The following is a 22,481-nucleotide window of genomic DNA, read 5'->3' on the forward strand; positions in this document are numbered from 1 at the left end:
ATTGCAGGGGGTTGGGCTAGAATAGATGACCCTTGGGTACCTTCCAACTCTACACTTCTATGATTCCTCTTAACAGACTGTGCGCACATGCGAGGAATCTCAATTTTATCCCCTGCTTCACATTTCCGTGCCATTCCCCCCCCCCGTCTTCTCTCAGGCTTGAGTTCACCCTTCCACCAAACGGAGCTCGCCGCTGATAAAGGAGGAGCGAAGGGTTTCTTCGAAATTAATCTCTATGGTTTTTTGCGCGAGCTTCCAACGTTAAGTATGGGGTCTCCGCCACAGAGGTGCGAAAGGTGTAGAGCGGACACCATCGAGAATTTGGACTGGGGCGGCTTCCGAATTCGGAACGGAAGTTCCGAGGTGCGTGACCCCACCCACTTCCCCCCACCCTCCTCCTATCACGCGTTGGGAGGGTTAGCTGGGCGGGGCCAGAAGGGACTCCTATCTTGCTCGCTCGCTCGCTCGCTTGCTTCGCGGCTGGCTGGCGTTGCTATGAAGCGCGCGAGCCGAGGCAGCGCGTGCTGCCCGCGGGAGGGCGAGCAGGTAGCGCGAGGGCTCGGCCCAGGAGGACGAAGGAAGCGCCTCGGCCTGCTCTCGTTCCGTTAGGATCCGGAGCTGAGCGCGGGGATGAGGGACGAGCCCCTCTTCGCCCTCCTCACAGCAGCCTCTGAGGCACCTTCGTCCCCAGTCCTGTTCCCGCCTCTACCCCACAAAACACACCGGGGGACGTTGGGATAGCCGCGCGCTCTCAAGCTTAAATGATACGATGGTTGAGGGGATAAAAAAAGGGAGAAGGGCAGTTGTGGGTGCAGCCTCCAGCTCCTTATAAAGGGCGACCTTGGCCCAAACATGGAGTCAGATACGCCCTTCTGCTCTTTCCCCTCTCTTCCCCTGTCTGTGTCACAGACAACAGAGGCCAGCAGGCCTAGCAGTTAACAGAACTGGGGCTGGTGGGAGTTGTAGTCCTGACAACTTATGGAGGGTCAAAAGTTATCGAAAACTTTATGACTGGAACATTTTCCTTGGTGCGTGGTGGCTTTGGAGTCATGGACTGAAATTTGAGGCATCCGGGTTCTTTTGCTAGTGCTTAAGATGGTGCCTTCAATTTGTCATTCAGAACTGAGAAATAGTTGTTTACAACACCCCTGTAATGTAGACTTCTGGACTTGGAAACTTAGGTTGGACTGTGGTTATTGTAGTTGGGGGAAGGGTGAAGAAATTTCAGGGGTCTTAAAAGCTGAAAACAGTTCTAGAATGTGGCCAACATGTCATATACGGTAAATAGTAAGTGCAGAGAAAAAGATAATGAGTTTTTGTTTCTGTTACAGAAAGTGGAGACGCAAGGGGAATTTGTTAAAGTCAGAAAGAGAGCTTTGGAGAGGCTGACTACTGAAGTGATGCAGCTACATGACATTTTGCCCAAAATACTGAATTATGATATCTTGGAGAACTTGCAGAAATTGGATGCTGTTGAAACAAGTGAGTTCTTAGGTTCTGTCATTAATGCTATAAAATCATTAATGCCATAAAAGCAGCTTCGAGCGAACAACTTAAGTTTGTGGTGGTGGTGGTGAATATTCTTGAAGTAACTGAAAGTTGAATAATCGAGGTCCAAGTTAGATAGGACATAGAAACGTTTAACTCATTCTTGACCTAAAGAAAATACTTGTGGTTGGGTGAGAAGAGGATTTCAAAATGTCAGAGAGATAAGGGAATGCCCAATCCTTTCCTTGTCTGATGCTCCCTGGGGAAAAACAGCTTTGGGAGGGAATAGTGATTTGGAGTGGAGAAATGGTTGGCAGGGAAAGGGTTAAGCACCTGCCTTTTCACTGCTTCTCTCCAGCACCTTCTTTACATATTTCTCATGGCAGAATCTGAGCTTTTTCACTTAGCCACATTTTATATTGCTACTGATTAGTGGCTACATGTGCATTATAGTAAAGTGGTACCTCGGTTTACAGATGCTTCAGACTCCGCTAACCCAGAAATAGTACCTTGGGTTAAGAACTTTGCTTCAGGATGAGAACAGAAACCATGCGGTGGCGGTGCAGCGGCAGCGGGATGCCTTATTAGCTAAAGTGGTACCTCAGGTTAAGAACAGTTTCAGGTTAAGAACATACCTCCAGAATGAATTAAGTTCTTAACCCGAGGTACCACTGTATTTGAGAATGCTTGTTCTTCTTTTTATTGTTTTACTTGAGCCCTCCATTTTTTACAGTTGTGGAAAGGAAAGATATTGAAGTGGAGCAATTAAGAATGGATTGCGAACACTATAAAGCCCGTTTAGAAGCAGCCCAAGCAGATTGTATGAAAGAAAGAAAGGTAGGTAGATTATTAGCTGAAACCCACTCTTTTTACATACACAATTGTGCTATACCTCTAACAATAAGGGCAATCGTAAACATGCCTACTCAGAGGTAAGTTCAGTGGGACTTAACTCCAGCTAAGTGTAGGAAGAAGTGCAATGTCCATATGTGTTGAGACAGTTGGGGGGGCATGCTTTTCCGTACTGGCAACCCCCCTCCTTTTTGTAGAAAGGTTCCTGCAAAAAGAGGTATGAAAGAAGGTTCATTCTGTCTTATGGTAGCCTGTTACATCCTACAAGTTGCTTGGGGAGTTTCTGAGCCCTGCTGTAAAGACCTAGCCGAGGTATAAGAAAAAACAAAAGAGAAGCTTTGGATTGATCTTTCCAGAGTTCTGTGAATATGGAATTTCCCAAAATCTTGTGTAATATTCTCAGGAAACAAGGGATAACATTAGCATCTATGCCATCCATCACATGGAAAATATTCCAGGGAGAAATTATGGAGAATTGCTTTTTAATGCCAATGAAGCTAAAGAATTGTATTAGGAAAACAAGGAAGGCAACAGTCTCGCATACAGATTTACAAATAAAACCAGTAGAGACTATCTAACTTAGCCAGTTACCTGCTTGAGTATTTTCTTGGATTTCAGAGCACATTCAGAGTTCCTGGTAAAACAGAGGTTCTGAGAGAGAGAGAGAGCATCTTTGACTCTTGCTTAGGTGTTTCCCAGAATATAAAAAACTGAAATGAAAGTTTCACATATTTATGGGAATCAGAGACTAAGCAAAGTTGGCCTCCTTCCCATGATGGGTTATTGCTTGGCTCTGTCATGAAACCTCTTCCATCTCTGATGTAATTGTTCTCTGGCCAGCTAGAAAATTACTTAGAGGTTAGTTCCACCTTTGAAACAATTTTACAGCTGTACAGTATATTGAAAAATTTAAAGCTACATTTGGATGCAACATTGTGAAAAATCTTCAATCCTGAGTGTTTGTTCAGAAACAGTTAAGGATATATGGTTCATACTAAGGGTTCCAGATGCTCTAAGTAGCACTGTGGAGGTCCATCAGAACATAGCTGTTTGTAACATATGTCAACTCACATTGAGCTCAGTGAGAGTTCCAAGTAACTATTGATCGCAACTTTTGTTGACATTTTAGACTACAGTCCTCCAGTCACTTTCCTGGTAGTAAACGCCATTGACTTTAGTGGGATTTGCCTCTGTATGTTTCATGTATTAACCTACAATACAGGACTTTCCTGCTGGTTTGCTGTCTTATGTTCATGCTAGCATATCACAGGAATGATTCAATTACTGTATTTTTCGCTCCATAGGGTGCACCGGACCATAGGGCGCACCTAGTTTTTAGGGGGGCGGAATAAAGAATTTTTCCCCCAGCCCCAAAGAGCCAAGACAGCCAGCAGGATCCATCCCACTGGCTGTCTTGGCTTCCTCTTTAGCCACGCGCAACCTCTCCAGGCGGCAGAAGCTGCGCACGGCTTTGTTTTTAGCCGCGGGGCTGGTATGGGGGAAGCCCAAGCTTCCCCCGCCCCCAGAACAGGCTGCTATCCACAAGCCTTTGGAGCCCAGCGGGAACTCCCGTCGCGCTCAGAAGGCTTGCGGATAGCTGCCTGAAGCCTCAAGAGCGGGAGGGGTCGGTGTGCACCAACCCCTCTCGCTCTCCAGGTTTCAGCGAAAGCCTGCATTCGCTCCATAGGATACACACACATTTCCCCTTCATTTTTGGAGGGGGAAAAGTGTGTCCTATAGAGGGGGAAATGCGGTAATTTAGTGTTACTGGATCTTTTCTAGCTAGGATTAATTCTGTAGTGTAATTTCTTGAATTGTTTTCATTTTTTCTTTCTGGACAAGGTTTGGGGAATGTCTGCTATTTCTGCTTCACTCACCTCCCCATTCCTTTATGTGCAGCCCCATGCACACTTACCTTTAAATTCTGTATAGCTTATTTGCAGGTTTTGTAACTGCATCTTCACATGGAGAATGCATTTTTACCACGCTGATAGAGGAACAATTGTACCAAAAGTGTACTAGTTTACATAAGATGTATCAGGCAAGAGTTTTCAGGAGAAAGCTAACAAATCTTTTGAGTTCTGTTTCCCTCCAAACCTCCTTGTGGTACCAAAGACAAAAGCTTGCCCCTTTGCCAAAGAGGGAGCTGCACTAATGGAAAGCATATCTTTTGCCTGGCTCAGGTTGTAATCCTAACGCAATTTACATTAGGAATAGAATTGTAGAGTTGGAAGGGACCATGAGGATGGTCTAGTCCAACCTTCTGCAGTGCAGGAATATTCATTACAGGGGATAAAACCTGCAACCTTGGCATTACTAGCACCATGCTCCTACCAACTATTACAATATAATTCCTATTTAATGCAGTTAGGATTTACTTTTGAGTAAACATTGTTAGAATTGTGGCTTATATTACCAAGAATACTTGTTTGAGAACATTGCTACTATCTATTTTTATATAATTATCCAGACTGTTCTTTTCTTCTGCTTATGACAGTGTAATGTTGCCATAGAAGCTGCGAGATGAAATTCTGATGAATATGCTTAAGTTTGCCATGCGTTCTATATCAAGCTCCTTGAAGGAAAGTGGAATGTAAATTTAAATATAAATAAGCAAAAAGTCTTCTACGTATGCAAATATGAGAGAATTCCACAGTTTAGGAAGAATTTAAATCTTAGCAGATCTACTTCACCAGAGCCAAGTTTTTTTGTTTTTTGTTTAATGCTCAGAGGACTTTGGAACTTATTGAGAAATCTAATTAGAACGGTCTGATATAATCCAATATGAATCACATATTAGCTTTATTACTTTCAGGAAAAATTAACTGTTCGGCAGCAGCTGAATGAGGCAAAGCAACAATTATTGCAGCAAGCTGAATACTGTACAGAAATGGGTGCTGCAGTTTGCACGTTGTTGTGGAGTATCTCTAGCAATGAAGAAGCAGTTAAAAGTATTCTAGGAAGTGTAAGTTCAGTGACTGCAGAGATCTTTATTTGTTACATATTATACACAAATGACAGCGTTGACTCAAACATTTTTTTTTAAAAATTACTTTTGTGTCATTCTGATTAGAATGTCCATATAGCAGCTGACAATCTGCATTTGTTTACTGTGATTGAGACACTAAAATTGCTACATTATTATTATTAGTAGTAGTATTAGTAGTATTTCTACACCGCCCACCAGGCTAGGTATCCCCAGCCACTCTGGGCGGCTTACAGCATATATATAACATTGTAAAACATAAAACATTAAAAACTTCCCAATACATCAGGAAAAGTGGTTAAAAGTTCCTATTCCAAATGCCTTTGTGAACAGTACAGTTTTCAAAGATGTATTTTGAATTCCTTTGAAGTTAAATGGTATAATACATTGAAAGGCAGTGATAACTCCTGCCAGACTTCTGTTGCCAAGGATTTCCTTAGAGCAGGACCTGGTACACTAAAGACTCAGTCTCTGGTAAAGACCAACTACAGTGGTGCCTCGCAAGACGAAATTAATCCGTTCCGTGAGTCTCTTCGTCTTGCAGTTTTTTCGTCTTGCGAAGCACGGCTATTAGCGGCTTAGCGGCTATTAACGGCTTAGCGGCTTTAAGAAAAAGGAAACAAACTCGCAAGAACTCGCAAGACGTTTCGTCTTGCGAAGCAAGCCCATAGGGAAATTCGTCTTGCGGAACGACTCAAAAAACGGAAAACTCTTTCGTCTAGCGAGTTTTTTGTCTTGCGAGGCATTCGTCTTGTGGGGCACCACTGTAGATGTAAAGGACACCACCAAAAATGTCCCGTCACATGATCTCTGTGATCATGGTGCATAAGGAATTAGGTGGCCTTTAAGGGACTTTGGGCTCATGTTTTTAGGGCTTTGTGAATTTACACAGTAAAGTTGAACCTGGCCTGGTACCAAATCAGCAACCAAGTAAGTAGATGTGTATAGGATTCCACTGTAAGTCACTTTAATTTGTGAATAAATATCCAGACTTCAAAATAAAATTCCTTAGGGAAAATACAAAATGTATGAACCCACAGTAATTGTAATCTGTGAATGAACTATATATGACAAATTCAGTCTATGTGCTAGGTTTACCCAGCTCAAACCATAATTTCCCAACTGCTATGTGTAAGACAATTTTTTTTCAACAGCTATGTTTAAGACAATAATTGCTGCAGCATATTAATATGGTGTAGTGGTTAGCATAATCAAATTAGGACTAGGGAGACCCAGTTTCAAATTTCCACCCTGCCATTAAGCTTACTGGGTGTCACTTGGTTACATTATCTGTTGGCCTGTCTTGTTGTGAAGCTTAAATTAGGAGGACAGGTGGATAGATGACCCTGTATGGCACCTTGAATTCCTTTGAAGTTAAATGGTATAATACATTTCCCTTGTTGCTTTTTCTGTCACAACCTGAGCAGCTTGTCTCTGCTGGCACATGCACTTTGGGGTTTTTTCTTTCTTTATCTGAGGTGCTGTCCCCTGCACAGAAACAAGGAGATTAGTGGCATATATTATGGCACACATTTATTTATGCCCTGATATTATTTATTAGTTTTTCATAAATCTAACTTTTGGAACTAGCTTCTTGTCCTCTGGGCCTTTGGATAGGCCATCTGAATACATTAGCACAGCCTTTCTCAGCCTTGGGCTCCTAGATGTTATTGGATTACAACTCCCATCATTCCTAGACAAGATGGTCAGTGATGATCGGAGTTGTAGTTCAAGAACATTTGGGAACCCAAGGTTGAGAAAGGCTGCATTGCAGGTTGATTTCGGTTTCTGTTTTCTAAGATTATATTTTATAGAGTTGTGACCTGCCAAGGACCTCTTGTGCAGGATATAAATCTCAAGAATGAATAAACTAATGAAAGGAAATAAAGTGCCACAGGATCCTTCGTTGTTTTTGCTACTAACACAGCTACACATCTGGAAATGTTTGTGCTCTGTACATAGGTGAAACCACCTGTTCTGCTGCTCCTCTTGAACATGGGTTACATTCTTGATGTATGCACTGAATGGCATCTCAATAATATGTTGGAATCCTACTAATCTGATGCCTAGTTTCATAATGTTTGTAGACATTATTTTCCTAGTTAAACTCTTCTTGCTACAGTTGCTAGGAGAGTTAAAGTCACTGAAAAACATTTGTCTTAATAGCGGAGTCTTGGTAATGTTCTGTGCAGATCAGTATCATAGTGCCATTGAGTTTTACCTACTGAAAAAAACTAACCATTATTTAAAAACTCATAAGTTCATAACCATAAAGTAGTAATTTTTCCTTATGAATTTTCAGAGTAAAGCTATAAAGTTTTTTAGCATTGCTGGACAGACTATGGAGAGTTTTGTGCGATCATTAAGTGAAGATATCAAACAGCAAGACATGGATTCTGATGAAAGTCAGTTTGTGTTAGGTTTGGCAGGGATTGTTACAAGTAAGTTTGTCCTGGAATGTCATAGGAATAATGAAACACATCATATATAAGTTAGCATTTTTAAAAAAAGTTTCTACCTTTCAAAAGACTTTTTCTGAGCTGATATACTTCAGAGTAACTTTTAGTAGTTTAGCTGTAGCATTTAGCAAAACTGACCTCCCCATATTAATGACTTCCTGCTTGAGAACAAATATTGAGTGCAGTGATACCTCTGGTTACATAAGCTTGTTACATACGCTTCAGGTTACAAACTCCGCTAATCCAGAAATAATGCTTAAGGTTAAGAACTTTGCTTCAGGATGAGAACAGAAATCGTGCTCTGGCGGCAGCAGGAGGCCCCATTAGCTAAAGTGGTGCTTCAGGTTAAGAACAGTTTCAGGTTAAGTACGGACCTCTGGAACGAATTAAGTACTTAGCCTGAGGTACCACTGTAAATTGCTTCTTATGTGTAGGATAATAAAACCGATGCATGATTTTAAATAGAACTAGGGAAACGTTGCCCCTGTGACAGATTCACTCTACTTCACACTCACTTGCACTGCCCAGTGCATGCAAACACCACATATATACAGGCTAGAAACATATGTCTCAGTCACTCACACTACATACAAACAGCTACACATACATACTTCCCCCACACCCCAGTGTACATACTTTTTTTCTCCATTAGCATCTTTTGCTCCCCACCTTGCTGATCCTTCTTTTCCTCTCTCAATACAGGAATATCTCCCTGCCCCACCTCGCAGATCCTTCTGTCTCTATCCAAAAGTGTATCTTTCACCCACACCCCACAGATCCTTCTCTCTCTACCCAGGAAGTAGGCAGAGTGCTTGAAGGCTTTCCACAAGCATCTGGTCAGTCACTGTGGAAACGGGATGATGAATTGGATGGGTCATTGACCTGACCCAGCAGGATCGTCTTATGTTCTTAAGAGCGTATCCTGTAACCATGAAGTGATGGGGAAGCTATCCTGTTGCTTCTCCCCCAGCACTCGAAGCAAATCCCTCAGGGCTTGCAAAAGGCCTGTGAAGCAGCTGGGACACCCACACCGCTCAAATTAAAGCTGTCCATGGCATGCAAATCCTACACAGGCTTTTTATAACCTCAGAAACATCCTTAACCATGTAAGCTAAATTAACAAACTTCATAAGAGTAAAGGAAGGCAGACAAAAATATAATTAATGTATTGAAAAGTGGAATCTCTTTATCCTCTATTAGTCTACTGGAATAATAAAGTGCAAGACCTAGCCCAATACTACTCTTTAGTGGGGGACATATAGGAATATTTTTATATAAATTAGCAATGTAAACATTATTGTAATGTTTTTGTTATTTATTTTTATACCTCAAGTAGGCTTTTGCATTTGTGAGGATTGTAATAACTTTTACAAACAGTGAAATAATACTTAAATACACTTTAGTCAGGTGTGATTGATACATTTATATATGTATCTGAATTATGTATGTACTTTATTGTTCATAATATTTGCAAAAACAGTGTTATTTTACATAATAACATTTGTAAAAACTCATTACAACTAGGCTTGATAAGGAAGTGGGTTGTGCTTATATTTCAGGTTTCTGCAGAATTTGTCCCTCTCAGCCCATGGTTTTCCTCCATAGCTACAACATTTCTTGATTTTTTTAATCTCTAGGAGATGCTGTAGTGAAACATAGCACCCAAAACCAGCACATTGTTATTGTTGTCTTGTGGGGGATTATTTTCTAGAAATAACCTTCCCATAGCCTTCCCAACAATTACTGTACAGAATTTTCAGTAGTGCTGTTAGCTTACAAAATTGTGCTGAATAAGAATTCTTCTCTCTTTAAATTATGGGTTTTTTTGTGTGTGTTCTCTTTTGTAGATGTTGCTGCTTTAGCATGTGGTCGTGAATTCCTAGTTAATTCAAATCAAGTATTGTTGGACACAATGATGCAACTTCTGGGAGACATGAAGCTTGGATGCTGCACAAAACTTAAAGTGTATGATGATTGGATGTTTTTAGAATGAAACTTGTTGTCTTAACAATCTAATATAGTCAAGAATGATATATAGCGTGGGGGAATGTTTAAAGTGCTGTGAACTAAAATGAGTTGTTAGTGGGGAGTCTATAATTTAGGTAAGCTGCTGTTAGACTTAACCCCTAACCCCTCCCTCCCTCTGTATCTTTAATATGGAGGATAATAATACTTGCCTACCATACAAATGCCTCTGCTTTCTTGTGTGTACTAACATTGGTCATGAGTAACATGAGAGAGGCTCCCAGGTAAGGTTTATGAAGACACTACAAGAGTGGGCAAGTCATCTTTATTGACAGAAGACAATGGGTTTCCAGGGTGCAGTCGTTAGTGGATGGTGTGGTGTGGCAGCAGCACTTACCTGACCTCCCAACAGCTGTGTTGCTGCTGCTTATGGGGAAGAAGAGTGGGATGGGTGAAGTGGCAGGGTGAATGTACTGGCAGGAGCACTGGATTGGTGTTGCTGTTGTGTGTGCACTGTCCTATTCACTTCTTCCCCTTGACCCTTCCCACTGGGGGAAAAGATTGTAGCAGTAGAGCATCTTCCTTACAAGCATTGTAGATGTCATAGCATATTGAACATGGGGATAAAATTATAGCAAGTACTTTGGCCATCCTTGCATTTGAGCCTCGCAGTCAGCCCAAAAGATCGAATCCAAATCTCTGGAAAGTTTCAGAACTGACGTCCTTAGAGATGTGCCTCTGTCAGTTTGCTGGGTGAAGGAGCAGCAAACCAAACACATTTGTGCAAGAGTTTATGAATGGGTAAAGAGGCTTTCTGTATTACTTCCTTAATAAGCTGTTTAGATATGTAACTCCTAGGCAGGGAAGATAGAGGATTTGTACTTTAGTCTGTAGCTCCAAATACATTAAAATCCAGCTTTGTCTTGTTTGCTACTGAAAATACGCCATATAAATTTCAGTTGTCTCTATATGTTGTCACAAAGGATGGCCACCAGATGGTGCTCCAGGCTTTGTAAAACACTTACAAAGTTAGCATTTCTAGACAGAACTACTGCTGGTCATAAATCTGTATTTTCTTGTCCCAGAAAACTTATAGTTCAAGAGATAACTAAAATGAGATACCTTATTAAAACGTGTGAACATTTTTTAAAGTATCGGTATAGTTTTGTAGTATAGCAAATATAAGAGCAGTTGATGATAGAATGTGGTGCTGAAGAAATAGGAATCAACTCCCAGGCTGTTTGCTTTGGCAGACAGCTTTGCCCTTTGAACAGCTTAGCAGAAGATGTTTAAACTCTGTTTCCCTCTGTTAGTATTTTTTACTGCTTTACTTTTTCAGTTCACCATAAGCAATCCCTCAGTTCCCTACAAAACAAACAGCTGAAAGGAAAACACAAAGCACAGCCATGTTTCTCTACGTCACTTTTAATCCGTTTTGTTATCTACTGATACTACTGATAAACAGACTGAAAGACCATATCAAGAAGTATTAATCCCTTGCACTGTAAGAAATGTTACATAATTTTACATGGGTTAATGATACTGAACAGCAGACACTGCAAGAGATCCTTTTGTATCACGATATGGCCGTCCTCTGGAATATGATAAGCAGGAATGAATGTGAAGGTCTGGAGAAGGATGTGATTTCCTCTCTTTTCCCATTTTTTCTGCTAACTTGGAGAAAGATTTGAGTCGATTGCCATCAAAGCTATTTTCATTTTCACATTTCTGCTCTGGATAATAGATTTAGAAAACAGAGAGAGTTGCAAAAGCTGAGGTCTCTTTGCCTAATCCCCATCTTACATAGGGGGCCCAGCACCTGCTGAATAGACAATCTTCGAGGCCCTGATAGAGCCCACTCCCCCCACAGCCCCGCAACCAAAGGGGGTTGTGGAATGATGCAACATGATGTGGGAAAGAAAATTTGTATCTGTAGTGACTGAAGCATCTTGAAGCCTATCAAGGTGGAATGCAAGGTATTTTTTTTGCTGCCTTTTCCCTTTGCTTCAGATAGCATTTCCAACCTGAACATGGCAGATCCTTGTCCTTTTCCCCTCTCCTCTCCCCCCCGCCCCCCCCGTCGGAATAGTAGCAGGGACCACAGGTCATATTACAGGTGTGCCAGTGGCAGAATCCACACTATAAAGCATACCGGGGAAGTATTTCATATGAATTCAAATACTATCCACCTTTATGTCAAGCTTGTTCAGAAATGTTAGGAAAAAGAGAAAATGTGGATGCCATACCAGTTTGTACAGGGCAGGTGAATTATCCAAGGCTCAGCCTCTCCACCTCACCCTAGGATTGCATTCAATCCAAAGGTTTAAGACCAGATGCCACCATGACTCAGAAGTATCAGAGACCAAAGAAGAACATAGACCAAAGGCGCAGATACTAGCAACAGAATCTGAAAATATTTTTGGACCCACCACTCTTATGGTGAAGGTGGCTTACCAGAGCATTTTGAGAGCAAAATCTACGATAGCCAACGAGACTCAGTAATCTAAAGCAGATCAGTTTAATGTAATGACAGCTGTGTTTTGTTTTTCATGTTGATTCTCAACCGTTTATTTTTTAAGGGAAAATTTTAAGTTGGAAGGAATAAATTCCTGTCGTAACAGAAGAAGCATAATTTAAAATTTTATTATCTCATTGTTTGAGGGTTTAGGAAGCATACAATTTAGCAAAGCGGTGTTATGAAACATTTCTGGAGGCTTTTGAAAATAGCTGACTGAGCATAGCACTTATCCACTGTGTATATTTTCAGAGTGCTGTGTAAACAGTAACAAGTGGTTTGACAAGAGTAGTGTCACTTCAGAAATAATGGCATAGTTGGTGACTTTATGTAATTCAACAAAATATGCTTTGGCCTTTCTGAAATGTAAATAAAAGGCTAACTTGTTCATCTGAGGTAATGGTGGGAAAGTCTTGTTAAGAGTATTTTCTTCTCAACCTCACAACAGATAAGCCCTGGTTTGCTATCTGATTGAAAGCTGATAACTGGGGGAGAAAAAGCTTTTCTTTTCACAAAAATTTAGCACAGATTTTGAATAGTAGAAGTTGTTTTATTGTCTTTGTGTAATCTTGGAATTTCACTCTCTATTGATATGGCTCAAACATTCAGATCATATATTCTTATTATGTGAACTTCAAAGTGGTGGACATAAGTTTTTAGAAGAATGCATGTCATGTGAGTCTGTTCTCCTTCAGAAGCAGACTAACAGACTAGAATACTTGGCAGTTGCTCCATGTGGCATGAGAACAGGCAGGATTAAGATTGATGACTTCCTCCCAAAGGAGGAGCTTCCTTGCAGGACCAGTCTGTTTCCTGTCTCTTAGGAGACAGCAGGGTTTTAGCTAGAGCTCTTTATCAAACAAAAAAGGTATATTGAATGAATCTGCCTTTCACCTTTCTTGACCCCTCTGTACTGAAATTAGGTAGGACAGGTGATGGAGTAAGCCGGGCAGCAAATCCAAGAGAAACAAGCTGCTTAGGCAGAAAAAATCTTTAATGATGGCTCTGACCCCTTGCTACTTAGCCCAGGAATGTAGAGCTGGATAACAGGAGTGCTGTTAGTCTTTCCAGTAGGCCTTTTGCAGAGCTGTGGTGTTTCAGGCCTCCAGAACCTCCTCTGTCTTTACTAGGCTGGTGTACCTGTGAGCCTGTCAGATATGTCTGATGGTTCAGGGCAGGGGTCAGCAACCTTTTTCAGTCGTGGGCCGGTCCACCGACCCTCAGGCCATGTGGTGGGCCGGACTATATTTTGAAAAAAATTATGAATGAATTCCTATGCCCCATAAATAACCCAGAGCTGCATTTTAAATAAAAGCACACATTCTACTCAGGCAAAAACACTAGGCAGGCCCCAGAAATAACCCAGAGATGCATTTTAAATAAAAGGACATGTTCTAATGTAAAAACACGTTGATTCCCAGACCATCCACAGGCCGGATTGAGAAGGCGATTGGGCCGCATCCGGCCCATGGGCCTTAGGTTGCCTACCCCTGGTTCAGGGCCATAGCTTATAGAAAGAGCTTCAGGGATCCGTCTCTACTCACTGCAGACTTTTCAGCAAGAGTATCTAATGTAGCACCTAGAAGAAGTTTTTGACTTAGGCCTGGGCCATAGCTGAAAAATCCAAAAGTGATATCAGGGATACTCAGTTCAGCATAAATTTTATTTATGTAGGGCTCCAGAGGTTGTCTTTGTAGTACCTAAGGATAAAAAAGTTTTATTCACAAATGTGAAGAAGGAAGACAACAACAGATTTTCAAAAAATCCTGACATTTAGAGACCCTATTCTCTTTGCAAGACATGTCAGTTGAAAAAAAAAAGCGAGATACAGAAAAATCAAGCTTTTTTAAACAAAACAAAAAGAACATTGAAAGAGGTGGTGGGGTCAAGCCATCTTGGATCTCAAGTATCTCAGCAAATTAATAATATGAAGTTGTGTTCACCTCTACATAATTCCATCCTTATTTGGGGCATCATGATATATCAATATATCACAATGTTTAGCTGGTGATATATTGTGATGCTGAAAACCAGATATCGCCCAGCCCTAAACGTTGTAAGTAGTTTAGTTTAGTTTATGTTCTGATGTAACAGGGGTCTTCAGGAACATTGTTGGCAGTGAATTTTGGGAATGGGGCACATCTTTTATTGTGAAGTTTAATCTAATACAGGCTGTCTGGGTGTGAGAGAGGCACAGCTTTGTGCGTGAAGAAGGGTCAGCTGGAGTTAGGCATTGATGTGTTTGCCATATACGTTTGTTAGAGACATGACAAGCTGATAATAAAGTTAAAGTTGAAGCTAAAAAGAAGAGAATGAATGAAGGATAAAATTGTATTGGAATTTGTTACATTTGTGACAGGATTTTCAATTAAGCCTTGACAGGCTAATTTTTTTAAGTGACCTCTGTTTTCTGTTTGTCAGGAGGACAAGCACTTAATCAGGATGATAGGCTATTGCTGAGGAGTCTCAATTAAGAGGATTTCACTGAATGTGTTGTGTGATCATATAAGGCTGTGTTCATATGAACACCCCACTAGTTCAATAGGATTTGACTGCTGCCAGGTTTCTTTACACTACATTATTACAAAATGAATAAAAAGAACACACAGGATTATATTAATATTGATATATCCATTCAGTCTTTGCTTTTTAAACATGAGGAATGTGCTAAGCTTCCTGAGGCTTGTGTTCTTAACATGGTTTGCAGCTTTTGTAGTGGGATGCAAATCCATATACTCAGTCCCCTTTTAAACTTTTCTTACAGACTGATGCTGATGTCCTTATACAATGTCAGTATCAATGTGAAAGGCTTGAAGTACATCAGTGAAAGCCCAGGGTTCTTTCCATTACTCTGGTGGCTCCTGAATGGTAAGACCTTTATGAATGCAATACGGTACTAGATTGTGCTACACATGTTTTTACTACGTAACAAATGTCAGTATATTAGCTAAATGGAAATAAACCAGCTCCTTGTTGTTTATCAAAACACCTTGTATAGCATGTAAGAAAAGACATAGTTTGGAACTTAAGATGTGATAGGCATGAGAATGGAGAATGGAAGGATGAGTTGTATAAACGGGATTACTCCTGCTAAAACGGTTTGTATGTTGATTATCCTATGCATATAGAAAACTATCACACATTCTTCATTTATGCACTGCTGAAATCCTGTCCACTCTTACTGGGGAGGGCCACTCATTGGACTTGATGAGACTTTATGGTGAGAAAAGTACATAGGATTGAGCTATTAGTTAATTAATTTCAGGCTTGGGGTTTTTAAAAGTCAGTTATTAAAATTAAGGATCTAGACCATGCCCTTGAAATGCAATGTTAGAACAAAGAAGCTGTTCTTGCTTGAAACTATTCGATGTAATCTATTGTTTAATTAAATGGCTTGACATCTTCTTAAAAACAAAAACACTGCAACTGTTGATGGAAAGATAAGTCTGAACATTTGTCCTGAAGGGCAAAAGGAAAAGTTATGATTCTGCCCTTGTTAACTTCCTGCTTCAGCTATATTTTATTTATTAGATTCTCACTTTGATTTAATTTATAACTTTCTCTGTTATTCAGTCTTAGGATATGTATCAGTTCTAAAATCAACACTTGGTAAAATCTATAAATATTTATAAAAGTGTTATATATTATTATAAAAGTATTAAATACATTATTTCCATAAATTACACAGTATCTGCTTGCTGCCCAGCTTTTAAAAGCAATCCCAAGTTAAAATGTATTACGGCTTATTGCAGAATGATAGGGCTTGGACTTTTCAGGTCTCCATGGGAGGGGACTAACAGAATTGAACTGAAATGTGACAAGGGGCACTGGTGCAAAATATATCTTAGACATACCTCATCTTGACTGTTTGTTACGATTTGAGACTTTTCTTTCAAAGAACAGAAAATCTCTCAATTTTGATTCTTGACTACTGAGAGAGGCCTGCTTACCTCCAAAACAGCTGTGTTGTTCCCCCAGCCAACGCCAAAGCAGGACTTAAATCACATAGGTAATACAATAGACCAGGCATTTCCAAATATTTTTATCAAGACTTGCCCTCTGAGGTTTGACACACAACAAATCATTTTTTGTTAGTGCTCCTCAGCACCGCATTCTGTCTAATTTCCACTGCATACAGTCATAAAACGTGTCTAACACAGCTACCGTATATACTCAAGTATAAGCCGACTTTTTCAGCACATTTTTTATGCTGAAAAAGCCCCCCTCGGCTTATACTCGAGCGAGGCGGGCGGCAGAGGGACGAGCGGCCCAAAAGGAGCCCTTCCTCTGCTGCTGCCCGCCTCTCGCAAGGGCAGGCACAGGAGCCACGGTTGGGAGAGGGGCTGCGCTGCGCTGTGCCTCTCCCAACCGCGGCTCCTATGCCTGCTCTTGCGAGCGGCAGAGGCAGCAGCAGAGGAACAAGCAGCCTGAAAGGAGCCCTTTCAGGCTGCTTGTTCTTCCTCTGCCGCTGCCACCACCACCAGGTTTGTGGCGTGGTGAACCGGCTTATACTCGAGTCAATAACTTTTCCCAGTTTTTTGTGCTAAAATTATATTCGGGTCAGCTTATACTCGAGTATATATGGTACCTACCCTTATAAGATTTGGGACATTGCTTGAGGAAATGCTTGAAACTTCCAAATTGTGCAGTTTGGAGGGGTCTTCTTCACATCAGCTCTTACATTTCCCAGTGATGAAATAACCTGTCATTAGCAAATAGAAGGGAAGCACCCCACCAGCTTGGGCGGGCTTGGTGTGTGGTATTTCTCAGTAGCATAGCAACAACTTGCCCATTGTGCAGCAATGAGACCTGACTCACTGCAAATATATTTCAGGAAGCTTCTTTTCTGTACCAAGTATTGGTGTCAGCCCTTAATTTATTGTAAAAGGAGGTTTAGTTTACTGCTAGTTAGATTTGTGTGTGTGGAATTCTCTCCAAGACTCAAGTTTCATAAGTGTTTTTGAAATAGGTGTCCCTCCCTGAAAACTCACATTCTAAAGGCACAATAATGCAGGGAAGCACAAGACTAGAGCACACAAAAATAATGAAAATACCTGAGAGCAGGACTTTCCAGTCTATTTTTAAGGGAGATTTACTGCCAATATTCCCTCTTTCCACCCATTTCCCTGATTGTTCTCTGCCAAATCTTCACCACAGCCGCAATTGTTCCTAACCTGTGCAATTCTTGTTAATTACTTAGCCTGTTGCTAGTGCAGCCTCCCACCTCATTTAAATTAAGCAATAAAGAGATATCTGTTGTAACTTTATACTCCCTATGACAGCAATCTGCATTTCAGCTTCATGATATGCTTGTTTGCATTGAAAAAAGGGCCACTGAATTTCATGAAACTTCGTTCCAGGTTTGTACATAAATATTGTAGGTTTAAGCATGCAGTCAGTGGCCAGCTCACATATTGCTTGTATGAAATTATACTAAAATGTTATAATGACTGTGAGTAGAATGATTGAAAAGCTTGTAAATTAGTAATATTTGAACTTGGTACCTGTTACTTGTCAGCTTGATAAATTATGTCTTTGATGACTAAAGAATGTTGCAAGCACCTGTCAGTTGAATTCACACCACACTTCCATAGCCGATTGCAGATTAACAGTTTAGCATTGAAGTAATTCAATTACTTAAACCCCATTATAGAGAATAGTTCATCTGTGAGTATACTTCTAATGACACATGTGACTACAATAACTCTCTGGCTTATCAGTTGCTTCTGTTAGTGACTGAACGCAAATGACATCAAATACTACGGTACAGTTCATGTCAGTGATGTTAAGGTAGATTTTCAGTAGGTTGTTAAAATTGTGTCAGCTTTTATAGGCAGCTCCTACTCATGAGCTCATGCAAGCATCCAGACTATTGTCTTTAAATTATTAATATATATTTTTAATCACCCAAAATGTTTCATCACCAGTTCTTTGCGGGGAGGATATTGTATTGTTTCATGCGGACCTAAGCTAACACAGTTCAGAAACACTTTTTCCCTGAGAAAAGGTATTTGGTGTTGTAGTGGAAACTGCACTACCGTAATGTACTCTGTGTTGCCTTTCAAGTTGACCTGGACATTTCTGCTAGTACAGAATGCAGCAGCTTGGGTGCTTTTTTTTGCTAGGCATCCATAGTATACTGCATAAATTTTGTGTCAGTTGCATTGGATACGGATACATTTCTGGGCTGAAAGCCAAGTGTGGGTTTTGACCGTCAAAAGTCCGAAATGGTTTGGGGCAGGTTATGCCCATTTCAACCTGCATAAGCTTTTGTCATTGACTTGTTGGACCACCTTTAAGATTGGTCAGATTGGCAGGTTTTAGGAACAAGGGTTCTCAGTAGCAGCTGCTGCTATGTGGAGCCAGAGGGTGTGAAGTTGTGCGCTTCAGTTGTATTATTAAAAAACAACAACAACTTTGAAACCTACTTGTTTCAAGTGTCTTTCTGCAGATGTGTTTTTATTTAACATTATTCTGATTTGTTGCTGCCACTTTTACACTTGTTTTGTACTACCTAAATTTATATTTTAATGTATCTTTCTATTATCTTAATTTTCTAGTTTTTAATGTAATTGTAGTTTCACGTCTACATTGTTCACTGCCTTGGGTGGACTTTGTCCAGAAACACAGCTTCAGTCGTACCTTGGATCTCAAACGCTTTGGCTCTTGAACAAATGGGCTCCCGAACGATCGAAACTGGGAAGTGAGCGTTCCGGTTTTCGAACGATTTTCGGAAGCTGAATGTCCGGTGCGGCTTGGTTTTTTAACGATACCGGGAGTTGAACGGAACACATTCTGTTTGAGAACCAAGGTACGACTGTATTAATATTTTAAATGAACAAATGTTTGTTACAAAGTGGCATTGCTTTGGAAACCCGGTAGCTTGTGATCTAGTTTTGTGTTGTAACATACCAGTTGCAAAACTGTCCTGGTAAACAATAAACAAAAGGTACAAGTTGATATTTCTGCAAGTATTTATGCTACATTGGAAATAATACAGCAACATCGTAGCCCCTTTCACAACTGCCCCTCCAGACAACTTAGAGCATGGGGAGGAAAAAGCAGAGCTCTACTTGTTGGCCTCCCTTATGCCATGGTACCCACAAGTTCCATCTTCCTGATCTCTGCGTTTGTTGAAAAGTCTGAATGGGGAGCCAGTCCAGCTCCTCTATGTGATCCCGAACGCTGCATGAACAGGATTCCCAATTGTGTGGAATAGCTTACATGCCGACAACTGTGCATTTGGTCCTTGTTCACACATTCCAGAAAATGCACAGAATCAAACAGGAACATTAGCAAGGAGCCAGGGACAATGGATGTGACTCCATTTAATAGTGAGAAAATGAAAGTTGGATGTAGAAAAACTTCATTTGCTGTGCTCAATGAGAAGTCTGTTCTTTTATAAATTATGATAATTGGTTTAGTTAGTTTTGTCTTTCACGTTTAGATCCAGATCCAGAAATATGTCTTCATGTTCTACGGCTTCTCCAGTCTGTGGTTTTAGAGCCAGATGTTTTAACCAAGTCAGCTCCTGAAATACGTGACTCTCTGCCACTTCCACGTATCCATATGCTGTCAAAAAGCCGCAATGCAGATCTACAAATCCTGGCCCGAGAACTGCTTGAGGACCTTAAAATATTAGAGAGTGAAATATAAGGTTGTGTTCTATAACATTGTTATCTTCTCCAGCATTTTTTTCCAGTGTTGTAGTAATTTGTAAAATTATGCATGCATTCAAAAAACAGGTTCTTCTTGTAAGTAGATTTGTGTGTTTGTATGTGACCAGTGTTGCTTCACAGAAGAAAGTAATTTCAGCCATAAATAGGATACATCAGAATTCCCAGGCTAGCCACATTACATCAAACCATCTCACCCAAGCTCACTAGACATTATTATTTCTGCTTTAAGATGTTTGAAGTCAAAGATTAAATGGTTTGAATAAACTGCAGCTGGTTACATGCAAGTTACATTTGTCACTTTCAGATGATTGAAACATGATGTTGAATAAATCTTTTGCTGCTGGAAATGTTGTCATTGACTATGGTCTTTGCGCATAATGGGATGCCAGACTATGTCTTACTGTGAACAAGCATGTGTTCTGGTGCCTGGTGATAAATATCACAACCACTTCAGTTCTCCCCTGATCCTGCTGCTGTCACACTTCCTGAGAGCTACACCATGGCTTGTCTTGGTGTTACGTGTAAACCTGACTTCATGGTTTGCCTTGCTCCAAACAAACTGAACTGTAACCAAAGTTTGTACTTGATTTTCTTGCAAGACCCTCTATTCTTGTTATTTATTCTTCCTGTGGTATGATGAGTAGGGAATCAGACATGTGTTGATGTCAAAAAGTGCCCTAGAGGAATCTGTAGTAATGATGCAGTGTGCTGAATTCCTGTTTTAAATCTAACAATGCTGACAGTATGTAATGCTAGCCCGGACCTTTTAAGAGACTGCAAGTTTGACACAGCTAGAGTCTCAGTTTCCTAGGCCACTCATTAACATCAGTCTGATCTCAGTTAAGAGAAGCAGGAAAGGAGGTGTTCTCTTAGTAGTCTCTTGATGGCAGATCAAAAAGAACAGACATTTAAAAGGCAACAACCATCCCATTTATATCTGTTTGGGCAATCTCCTTTTTAAAGTTCTGTTTGTGTTCTTTCACTTTATTTGTGTGTTTGTGGGAAGATGTATATCTAGTTAGAGCATTATTAAAGTAATTGACAGATCATTCAGATGTGGATGGCTAAAGGGAGTGTTATCTATGTTTACTGTAGAAAGAGTTTGGATGAGTGCCGATTCCCTTTTTATTCTGACATGAGGTTTACCAGTTTATGCAAGATTGATGATTACGAGTGGCAATATTGGGGTGGGGCTGGTTGGCATGGTCCTCTTCCACACATTCACTGAAAATGGCAGTGGCAGTTTAAATCTACAAATGACCAGTTGACAACCACTACATTATAGTGGTACATTTGAGAGATTAAGGTGAAATGAAAACTCAACCGTTGGGCTTTACTAATGTCTGTCTCAACTTAATTTCCCTTCAGGGTTACAATATATGGACATCAACTATTCCACTTTATAGAAAAAGTCATATCCCTGCACCTTTGTCACAGTACACTATGGCAAGCTCAGTTCTGCTCTCTTGCCTTCAGAAAATCCCAAAGCGGAACCAAAGCCCTAAATGCCTGAGACCTGAGTATCTAAAGTCAATCTTGGGGAGTCATTGCTGTCTTTGTTAGCTGAAGGGGCCGTTTTAGTGTTTGTGGCCAAAGTAAACACTGCCTGGTCATGTTCACCTGACACTATCATGGTTTTCTGTCAGATACCTGAAGCCCATCTTAATTCTCCCATGCTTTAAATGGTGTTTAAGATCTTTTTAACTGCTGCTTTTATCAGCTGTAGCATTTTAAGTGTGCTTTTATACTGTTACCATTATTGGTTCTGTTTTGTGAAAAGCCTTGTAGGCTTTTGAAACTGAAACGTAGGGTATAAATGCCTTAATTAGAAATAATAAAAGTTAGGTGCAACCCCATAGAAAGATATTACCAGATATGACTGCCAGCTCTACACTCTGCAGTTTTTCTATGGGTGGTATTCAAGGAAGTTTCACTCAGAGTAAACCCATTGGCATTAATGGTCCTAACTGAGTCACAGTCATTTCAGTGGGTCTGCTCTGAGTAAAACTTGACTGAATACTGCTCTATGTATTTTGGCTTCTGGAGACTGGAAATAATGCAGCAGAGGTGGTCCTCAGTTCATTTAGGTATAGCTATTTGGTTCACAGACCCCAACATGGCACATCAACTATGCAGTAACTATTGCACAGGCTGCACGTTGCTTAAATTCTAATGTGTGGACAAGTTTGTGTCCTCAAAATTTCATGCTCCAGCAAGATATTATATTTGCCTTATATAGCTTGACTTGAGTGACTTTTGGTACAAAAAACCCTTGCTTGTGCAGGAGATCCATTTAGTGTCAGTCAGATGCAAATAAAAGGCTGGTGAGTTCGAAGTAGACATCCCATTATAGGAGGGATTTCTGTAGCCATGGTGATTCATCCCTTGTATGCTTTGAAGTGCTTGGGAGCTGTCTGCTTCATTGGGCAAAATCTATGTGTCAGCAAATACTAAGAAACAGAACAAACCAATCAGATCTGGGGATTACTGCTGTGACTCGGCAGGTAATCCAAGAATGAGTGGCCTGACACCCCCAC

At 40.6% G+C, this 22,481-nt stretch overlaps 1 protein-coding gene across 4 annotated transcripts; it reads left to right on the forward strand.

The window, feature by feature from the left end:
• The first annotated feature begins 248 nt into the window (after positions 1 to 248).
• On the forward strand, positions 249 to 20,291 carry HSF2BP (heat shock transcription factor 2 binding protein). Of its 4 annotated transcripts, none has more exons than XM_083498455.1 (8): positions 249 to 363; positions 1,332 to 1,482; positions 2,222 to 2,325; positions 5,156 to 5,305; positions 7,629 to 7,767; positions 9,633 to 9,750; positions 15,030 to 15,133; positions 19,713 to 20,291. In XM_083498455.1, the coding sequence occupies exons 1-8, from the start codon at positions 268 to 270 to the stop codon at positions 19,919 to 19,921; spliced, it is 1,071 nt and encodes a 356-aa protein (XP_083354581.1). In that variant the 5' UTR covers positions 249 to 267; the 3' UTR covers positions 19,922 to 20,291. The 4 variants fall into 4 exon arrangements, with proteins under 4 accessions (XP_083354581.1, XP_083354582.1, XP_083354583.1 ...); XM_083498456.1 differs by lacking the exon at positions 249 to 363 and adding an exon at positions 388 to 546; XM_083498457.1 differs by lacking the exon at positions 249 to 363 and adding an exon at positions 545 to 675.
• The last annotated feature ends 2,190 nt before the right edge of the window (positions 20,292 to 22,481 follow it).

The sequence above is a fragment of the Podarcis liolepis genome (genome assembly GCF_965112155.1).
Source record: "Podarcis liolepis genome assembly, chromosome: 4".
In the NCBI taxonomy this organism is placed as follows: domain Eukaryota; kingdom Metazoa; phylum Chordata; class Lepidosauria; order Squamata; family Lacertidae; genus Podarcis; species Podarcis liolepis.